At 49.5% G+C, this 10000-nt stretch overlaps 1 protein-coding gene across 1 annotated transcript in view; it reads right to left on the reverse strand.

Annotated features, from left to right (window-relative positions):
• LOC115125637 (SH2B adapter protein 2) overlaps positions 1–10000 on the reverse strand; it is a 57073-nt gene that overhangs the window by 5645 nt on the left and 41428 nt on the right. Inside the window, 4 exon segments of the mRNA XM_065024201.1 lie at positions 1735–1940; positions 4472–4633; positions 4789–4889; positions 5898–5989. Of these exon segments, the coding sequence (XP_064880273.1) occupies positions 1735–1940; positions 4472–4633; positions 4789–4889; positions 5898–5989 (561 nt within the window).

Consider the following 10000-nt stretch of genomic DNA (forward strand, 5'->3'; position numbering starts at 1 on the left):
AGGGGAAGAGAGAGGAGTAAAGAGGGGAAGGGAGAGGTGAGTGAGGAGTAGAGAGGAGTAAAGAGGGGAAGGGAGAGGTGAGTGAGGAGTAGAGGAGTAGAGAGGAGTAAAGAGAGGTGAGTGATGAGTAGAGAGGTGAGTGAGGAGTAGAGAGGAGTAGAGAGGTGAGTGAGGAGTAAAGAGAGGTGAGTGAGGAGTAAAGAGGGGAAGGGAGAGGTGAGTGAGGAGTAGAGAGGGGAAGAGAGAGGAGTAAAGTGGGGGAAGGGAGAGGTGAGTGAGGAGTAAAGAGGGGAAGGGAGAGGTGAGTGAGGAGTAGAGAGGAGTAAAGAGGGGAAGGGAGAGGTGAGTGAGGAGTAGAGAGAGGGGAAGAAAGGAGAGGGGAAGGGAGAGGTGAGTGAGGAGTAGAGAGGAGTAAAGAGGGGAAGGGAGAGGTGAGTGAGGAGTAGAGAGGTGAGTGAGGAGTAGAGCGGAGTAGAGAGGGGAAGAGAGAGGTGAGTGGGGAGTAGAGAGGAGTAAAGAGGGGAAGGGAGAGGTGAGTGAGGAGTAGAGAGGTGAGAGAGGAGTAGAGAGGTGAGTGAGAAGTAGAGAGGTGAGTGAGGAGTAGAGAGGTGAGTGAGGAGTAGAGAGGTGAGTGAGGAGTAGAGAGGGGAAGAGAGAGGTGAGTGAGGAGTAGAGAGGGGAAGAGAGAGGTGAGTGAGGAGTAGAGAGGGGAAGAGAGAGGTGAGTGAGGAGTAGAGAGGTGAGTGAGGAGTAGAGAGAGGTGAGTTAGGAGTAGAGAGAGGTGAGTGAGGAGTAGAGAGGTGAGTGAGGAGTAGAGAGAGGTGAGTGAGGAGTAGAGAGGGGAAGAGAGAGGTGAGTGAGGAGTAGAGAGGGGAAGAGAGAGGTGAGTGAGGAGTAGAGAGGTGAGTGAGGAGTAGAGAGAGGTGAGTGAGGAGTAGAGAGAGGTGAGTGAGGAGTAGAGAGGTGAGTGAGGAGTAGAGAGGTGAGTGAGGAGTAGAGAGGTGAGTGAGGAGTAGAGAGGTGAGTGAGGAGTAGAGAGGGGAAGAGAGAGGTGAGTGAGGAGTAGAGAGGGGAAGAGAGAGGTGAGTGAGGAGTAGAGAGGTGAGTGAGGAGTAGAGAGAGGTGAGTTAGGAGTAGAGAGAGGTGAGTGAGGAGTAGAGAGGTGAGTGAAGAGTAGAGAGAGGTGAGTGAGGAGTAGAGAGGTGAGTGAGGAGTAGAGAGGGGAAGGGAGAGGTGAGTGAGGAGTAGAGAGGTGAGTGAGGAGTAGAGAGGAGAGTGAGGAGTAGAGAGGAGTAGAGAGGTGAGTGAGGAGTAGAGAGGAGAGGTGAGTGGAGTAGAGAGGTGAGTGAGGAGTAGAGAGGTAGTGAGGAGTAGAGAGGGGGAAGCAGGTAGAAGTTACACCATATTGCTTATACCAATCAAATCCGTAGGGGTCCATTTGGGATTTGGCCTAGCCCACTATACAGTGTGCATCCCCATAATATCCACACCAGTACTTAAGTCTGGGCTAAACAGGGACATTCTCAATAGTCTGTCAGCAACCTGTCCTGTTTCCTGAAAGCAAATCCTTCAGTTGGCATCTTATGTTTGAAAATCAGTGCATGTGAAGGGGAGGAGGTATAGGTAAACCGCCTGCGATTGGCTGACCTTGCCCTGTCTGCAAATGGCTGGCCTTGGTGTTTCCCTTTCTGTGATTGGCTCACCTTGGTGTTTCCCTTTCTGTGATTGGCTCACCTTAGCTTTGCCCTGGAAGTTAAAGGTGAGGACGTACTCTCCCGGGCGCGTCTCGCTTTGGCGAATCACAAACAGCCCGTGGCTCCTAGCTCCGCCCGCCAGCACCAGTTGGGCAGCACGCACGCGTGACAAAGTCCCGTGGAACCATGGGTACTCCGCCAGGCTGGGTTCTGCCTCCGCCTCAGTCGCCCCGTCACCTAGAACCCCTGAAGGGAGGAGACAAAGATCACATGATAAAAAGGTAGACCACCTTATTGATATTGAGTTGCAACCCCTTTTTGCCCTCAGAACAGCCTCCATTTGTCGGGGCGTGGACTCTACAAGGTGTAGAAAGAGTTCCGCAGGGATGCTGGCCCATGTTGACTCTACAAGTTGTAGAAAGAGTTCCGCAGGGATGCTGGCCCATGTTGACTCTACAAGGTGTAGAAAGAGTTCCGCAGGGATGCTGGCCCATGTTGACTCTACAAGGTGTAGAAAGAGTTCCGCAGGGATGCTGGCCCATGTTGACTCTACAAGGTGTAGAAAGAGTTCCGCAGGGATGCTGGCCCATGTTGACTCTACAAGGTGTTGAAAGAGTTCCGCAGGGATGCTGGTCCATGTTGACTCTACAAGGTGTTGAAAGAGTTCCGCAGGGATGCTGGCCCATGTGGACTCTACAAGGTGTTGAAAGAGTTCCAAAGGGATGCTGGCCCATGTTGACTCTACAAGGTGTTGAAAGAGTTCCGCAGGGATGCTGGCCCATGTTGACTCTACAAGGTGTTGAAAGAGTTCCGCAGGGATGCTGGCCCATGTTGACTCTACAAGGTATCGAAAGCGTTCCGCAGGGAGGCTGGCCCATGTGGACTCTACAAGGTATCGCAAGAGTTCCGCAGGGATGCTGGCCCATGTTGACTCTACAAGGTATCGAAAGCGTTCCGCGGGGATGCTGGCCCATGTTGACTCTACAAGGTATCGGAAGCGTTCCGCAGGGATGCTGGCCCATGTTGACTCTGCAAGGTATCGAAAGCGTTCCGCAGGGATGCTGGCCCATGTTGACTCTACAAGGTATCTAAAGAGTTCCGCAGGGATGCTGGCCCATGTTGACTCTACAAGGTATCGAAAGCGTTCCGCAGGGATGCTGGCCCATGTTCACTCTACAAGGTATCGAAAGTGTTCCGCAGGGATGCTGGCCCATGTTGACTCTACAAGGTATCGAAAGTGTTCCGCAGGGATGCTGTCCCATGTTGACTCTACAAGGTATCGAAAGCGTTCCGCAGGGATGCTGGCCCATGTTGACTCTACAAGGTATCGAAAGCGTTCCGCAGGGATGCTGGCCCATGTTGACTCTACAAGGTATCGAAAGCGTTCCGCAGGGATGCTGGCCCATGTTGACTCTACAAGGTATCGAAAGCGTTCCGCAGGGATGCTGGCCCATGTTGACTCTACAAGGTATCGAAAGCGTTCCGCAGGGATGCTGGCCCATGTTGACTCTACAAGGTATCGAAAGCGTTCCGCAGGGATGCTGGCCCATGTTGACTCTACAAGGTGTCGAAAGCGTTCCGCAGGGATGCTGGCCCATGTTGACTCTACAAGGTATCGAAAGCGTTCCGCAGGGATGCTGGCCCATGTTGACTCAATACTTCCCACAGTTGTGTCAAGTTGGCTGGATGTCCTTTGGGTGGTGGACCATTCTTGACCTGCAGAGGAAACAGAACAGGGAGAAAAACCCAGCAGCGTTGCAGTTCTTGACACACTCAAACCAGTGCGCCGTTACAGGCCATCAGTGTTACGGGCCATCAGTGTTACGGGCCATCAGTGTTACGGGCCATCAGTGTCAGTGCCTAATCATAGAATCCCTATCAATAGGATCTCTATGGAGCTAGTTGTAATTTAACTTTTCAAACATTGAAAACCTTTTATTGTGGCATAAACACAACCCGTCATGATGTTTTAATCTGATTGTCAAACAGCCACTTCAAAAATGACTCCTTTACTAGGCAATACCTGCTCACGTTCATCCACTAACAACACATCTCCAGCCTCCAAACACTGGTGAATGGAACGAGACATCTGTTACACAAAACATCACAAAGTGTCAACACATCTCCAGCCTCCAAACACTGGTGAATAGAACGAGACATCTGTTAAAAACATCACAAAGTGTCATGCCATTTGACGAATGTCATTAGAACAGAATTTATGCGTCCACCGCTGTCACGCACGCCTCTCAGTGTCGGCCGCTCATCTCTGCCTCGGATAAATGTCTGTGTTCTCGTCGAACCACATCGCATTTTGGAGCGCAGACTACACCACCTGTTAAAGTCCATTCGCTCGTGTGTCATGCCTCTGACGTGTGGTAATGATAAAAAGTGGCGATAGCCTACAGTTCTGGACATTTGGTTGTAATTACTGTGATTGGCTCATGTTTTACCAGTACAGAGTACCCTCACTATTTATTTTGTACCGAACCACCAAACACATTTATGACCAACCCAAGATAGTTCATCTGTGTCATTTACAGTGGGAGCAAATTAATCATAGCAAGCAGGCAGGCAGAGCCAAGCACGAGCTCACGGGATCCTACTGGCACGAGCTCACGGGATCCTACTGGCACGAGCTCGCGGGATCCTACTGGCACGAGCTCGCGGGATCCTACTGGCACGAGCTCGCGGGATCCTACTGGCACGAGCTCGCGGGATCCTACTGGCACGAGCTCGCGGGATCCTACTGGCACGAGCTAGCATGTATTTGTATTTACCTGTGGTGGGGCTTTTCCCCTGGGCCTCTGGGGACTGGAGGAAGCGCTCCAGGGGGACATGGGAAGGGTGCTGGGTGAAGGGTAATTCTCTACAGCGGACAGAGGGGGCGCTATACAGTTCTGCTGCGGAGCCGCAGGATCTCTCAGGGGTGCGATGAACACCTTGGACACAAAAACACAACATTATAAGATACTGTACATACATGACAACCTTACACAGCAGCCAGATTGACAGCACATCCATTTCCCTCAAAAGGCAATGTGTGAGGTTAGGTTGTGTGTGTGTGTGTGTCCGTCCGTGTGTGTGTTTGTCTCACCCTCTGACAGAAGCTCACAGCTGCAGGAGGCCACCATGGAGAACTCTTTAGACGCCTGGCCGTGGGGACATGACGCCAGCTCAATGTCATCTCCACTGTCCCTGTGTCACACACACAGAGACACACACAGGTAAATGTACAGGGACACACACAGACACACATACAGGTAAATGTACAGGGACACACACACACACACACACACACACACAGGTAAATGTACAGGGACACACAGACACACATACAGGTAAATGTACAGGGACACACACAGCGCCCACACACACACAGGTAAATGTACAGGGACACACACAGCGCACACACAGACACAGGTAAATGTACAGGGACACAAACAGCGCCCACACACATACAGGTAAATGTACAGGGACACACACAGCACACACACACACAGGTAAATGTACAGGGACACACACACACATACAGGTAAATGTACAGGGACACACACAGCGCCCACACACATACAGGTAAATGTACAGGGATACACACACACAGGCAAATGTACAGGGACACACACAGCGCACACACACATACAGGTAAATGTACAGGGACACACACAGCGCACACACACATACAGGTAAATGTACAGGGACACACACAGCGCCCACACACATACAGGTAAATGTACAGGGACACACACTGCGCCCACACACATACAGGTAACTGTACAGGGACACACACATACAGGTAACTGTACAGGGACACACACAGCGCCCACACACATACAGGTAAATGTACAGGGACACACACATACAGGTAAATGTACAGGGACACACACTGCGCCCACACACATACAGGTAACTGTACAGGGACACACACATACAGGTAACTGTACAGGGACACACACAGCGCCCACACACATACAGGTAACTATACAGGGACACACACAGCGCCCACACACATACAGGTAACTGTACAGGGACACACACAAAATGTATCTCTGTTTATGGCTGTCTAAATACATGCCTGGACTGAACAGACAAACTCACTGTACCAGAAAAACTCAGAGTGTGAGAGAGGGATCTGTCAAACTCTTACAGGGTGATTAATGGCTGTTCCCCCCTCGGTGAACAGTAAATATTTATCCCTCCATTTACCCAGGGTCCATGCAGTCCTGGATGTCAGACACCCAGGAGTTTTTCTGCAGCGAGTCGATGGTCTCCAGGATATATTCACCTCCATTTTCCACCTGTGGAGAGAGAAAACACACCAAACCACAGAACAGTTACTGTGGGAGTCCAGAGGGGAGACAGACTGCAAGAAAGAGAAGCAAGCTGTTAGTTTGGTTTGTCAGGTATTTGTGTCTATAAAGTAGTGTGGTGAGAGGTAGAACAGGGAGAAGACAGGGTAGTGAGAGAGAACAGAACAGAGAGAAGACAGGGTAGTGTGAGAGAACAGAACAGAGAGAAGACAGGGCAGTGTGAGAGAACAGAACAGAGAGAAGACAGGGTAGTGTGAGAGAACAGAACAGAGAGAAGACAGGGTAGTGTGAGAAAGAACAGAACAGAGAGAAGACAGGGTAGTGTGAGAAAGAACAGAACAGAGAGAAGACAGGGTAGTGTGAGAGAACAGAACAGAGAGAAGACAGGGTAGTGTGAGAGAACAGAACAGAGAGAAGACAGGGTAGTGTGAGAGAACAGAACAGAGAGAAGACAGGGTAGTGTTGTGAGAGGTAGAACAGAGAGAAGACAGGGTAGTGTGAGAGAACAGGGAGAAGACAGGGTAGTGTGAGAAAGAACAGAACAGAGAGAAGACAGGGTAGTGTGAGAAAGAACAGAACAGAGAGAAGACAGGGTAGTGTGAGAGAACAGAACAGAGAGAAGACAGGGTAGTGTTGTGAGAGGTAGAACAGAGAGAAGACAGGGTAGTGTGAGAGAACAGGGAGAAGACAGGGTAGTGTGAGAAAGAACAGAACAGAGAGAAGACAGGGTAGTGTGAGAAAGAACAGAACAGAGAGAAGATAGGGTAGTGTGAGAGAACAGAACAGGGAGAAGACAGGGTAGTGTGAGAGAACAGAACAGAGAGAAGACAGGGTAGTGTGAGAAAGAACATAACAGAGAGAAGACAGGGTAGTGTGAGAAAGAACAGAACAGAGAGAAGACAGGGTAGTGTGAGAAAGAACAGAACAGAGAAGACAGGGTAGTGTGAGAGAACAGAACAGAGAGAAGACAGGGTAGTGTGAGAAAGAACAGAACAGAGAGAAGACAGGGTAGTGTGAGAAAGAACAGAACAGAGAGAAGACAGGGTAGTGTGAGAAAGAACAGAACAGAGAGAAGACAGGGTAGTGTGAGAAAGAACAGAACAGAGAGAAGACAGGGTAGTGTGAGAGAACAGAACAGAGAGAAGACAGGGTAGTGTGAGAGAACAGAACAGAGAGAAGACAGGGTAGTGTGAGAGAACAGGGAGAAGACAGGGTAGTGTGAGAGAACAGAACAGAGAGAAGACAGGGTAGTGTTGTGAGAGGTAGAACAGAGAGAAGACAGGGTAGTGTGAGAGAACAGAACAGAGAGAAGACAGGGTAGTGTGAGAGAACAGGGAGAAGACAGGGTAGTGTGAGAGAACAGAACAGAGAGAAGACAGGGTAGTGTGAGAGAACAGAACAGAGAGAAGACAGGGTAGTGTGAGAAAGAACAGAACAGAGAGAAGACAGGGTAGTGTGAGGAAGAACAGAACAGAGAGAAGACAGGGTAGTGTGAGAAAGAACAGAAGAGATAGAAGACAGGGTAGTGTGAGAGAACAGAACAGAGAGAAGACAGGGTAGTGTGAGAGAACAGGGAGAAGACAGGGTAGTGTGAGAGAACAGAACAGAGAGAAGACAGGGTAGTGTGAGAGAACAGAACAGAGAGAAGACAGGGTAGTGTGAGAAAGAACAGAACAGAGAGAAGACAGGGTAGTGTGAGAGAACAGAACAGAGAGAAGACAGGGTAGTGTGAGAGAACAGAAGAGATAGAAGACAGGGTAGTGTGAGAGAACAGAACAGAGAGAAGACAGGGTAGTGTTGTGAGAGAACAGGGAGAAGACAGGGTAGTGTTGTGAGAGAACAGAACAGAGAGAAGACAGGGTAGTGTGAGAGAACAGAACAGAGAGAAGACAGGGTAGTGTGAGAGAACAGAACAGAGAGAAGACAGGGTAGTGTGAGAAAGAACAGAACAGAGAGAAGACAGGGTAGTGTGAGAAAGAACAGAACAGAGAGAAGACAGGGTAGTGTGAGAAAGAACAGAACAGAGAGAAGACAGGGTAGTGTGAGAAAGAACAGAACAGAGAGAAGACAGGGTAGTGTGAGAGAACAGAACAGAGAGAAGACAGGGTAGTGTGAGAGAACAGAACAGAGAGAAGACAGGGTAGTGTGAGAGAACAGAACAAAGAGAAGACAGGGTAGTGTGAGAGAACAGAACAGAGAGAAGACAGGGTAGTGTTGTGAGAGGTAGAACAGGGAGAAGACAGGGTAGTGTGAGAGAACAGGAGAAGACAGGGTAGTGTGAGAGAACAGAACAGAGAGAAGACAGGGTAGTGTGAGAGAACAGAACAGAGAGAAGACAGGGTAGTGTTGTGAGAGAACAGAACAGGGAGAAGACACGGTAGTGTGAGAGAACAGAACAGAGAGAAGACAGGGTAGTGTGAGAGAACAGAACAGAGAGAAGACAGGGTAGTGTTGTGAGAGGTAGAACAGGGAGAAGACAGGGTAGTGTGAGAGAACAGGGAGAAGACAGGGTAGTGTGAGAGAACAGAACAGAGAGAAGACAGGGTAGTGTGAGAGAACAGAACAGAGAGAAGACCGGGTAGTGTGAGAGAACAGAGAGAAGACAGGGTAGTGTGAGAGAACAGAGAGAAGACAGGGTAGTGTGAGAGAACAGAGAGAAGACAGGGTAGTGTGAGAGAACAGAACAGAGAGAAGACAGGGTAGTGTGAGAGAACAGAACAGAGAGAAGACAGGGTAGTGTGAGAGAACAGAACAGAGAGAAGACCGGGTAGTGTGAGAGAACAGAACAGAGAGAAGACAGGGTAGTGTTGTGAGAGGTAGAACAGGGAGAAGACAGGGCAGTGTTGTGAGAGGTAGAACAGGGCGAAGACAGGGTAGTGTTGTTAGAGGTAGAACAGGGAGAAGACAGGGCAGTGTTGTGAGAGGTAGAACAGGGAGAAGACAGGGTAGTGTTGTGAGAGGTAGAACAGAGAGAAGACAGGGTAGTGTGAGAGAACAGAACAGAGAGAAGACAGGGTAGTGTGAGAGAACAGAACAGAGAGAAGACAGGGTAGTGTGAGAGAACAGAACAGAGAGAAGACAGGGTAGTGTGAGAGAACAGAACAGGGAGAAGACAGGGTAGTGTGAGAGAACAGAACAGAGAGAAGACAGGGTAGTGTGAGAGAACAGAACAGAGAGAAGACAGGGTAGTGTGAGAGAACAGAACAGAGAGAAGACAGGGTAGTGTGAGAGGTAGAACAGAGAGAAGACAGGGTAGTGTGAGAGAACAGAACAGAGAGAAGACAGGGTAGTGTGAGAGAACAGAACAGAGGGAAGACAGGGTAGTGTGAGAGAACAGAACAGAGAGAAGACAGGGTAGTGTGAGAGAACAGAACAGAGAGAAGACAGGGTAGTGTTGTGAGAGGTAGAACAGAGAGAAGACAGGGTAGTGTGAGAGAACAGGGAGAAGACAGGGTAGTGTGAGAAAGAACAGAACAGAGAGAAGACAGGGTAGTGTGAGAAAGAACAGAACAGAGAGAAGACAGGGTAGTGTGAGAGAACAGAACAGAGAGAAGACAGGGTAGTGTTGTGAGAGGTAGAACAGAGAGAAGACAGGGTAGTGTGAGAGAACAGGGAGAAGACAGGGTAGTGTGAGAAAGAACAGAACAGAGAGAAGACAGGGTAGTGTGAGAAAGAACAGAACAGAGAGAAGATAGGGTAGTGTGAGAGAACAGAACAGGGAGAAGACAGGGTAGTGTGAGAGAACAGAACAGAGAGAAGACAGGGTAGTGTGAGAAAGAACATAACAGAGAGAAGACAGGGTAGTGTGAGAAAGAACAGAACAGAGAGAAGACAGGGTAGTGTGTGAGAGAACAGAACAGAGAGAAGACAGGGTAGTGTGAGAAAGAACAGAACAGAGAGAAGACAGGGTAGTGTGAGAAAGAACAGAACAGAGAGAAGACAGGGTAGTGTGAGAAAGAACAGAACAGAGAGAAGACAGGGTAGTGTGAGAAAGAACAG

The sequence above is a fragment of the Oncorhynchus nerka genome, linkage group LG11, assembly GCF_034236695.1.
Source record: "Oncorhynchus nerka isolate Pitt River linkage group LG11, Oner_Uvic_2.0, whole genome shotgun sequence".
Classification (NCBI taxonomy): Eukaryota; Metazoa; Chordata; class Actinopteri; order Salmoniformes; family Salmonidae; genus Oncorhynchus; species Oncorhynchus nerka.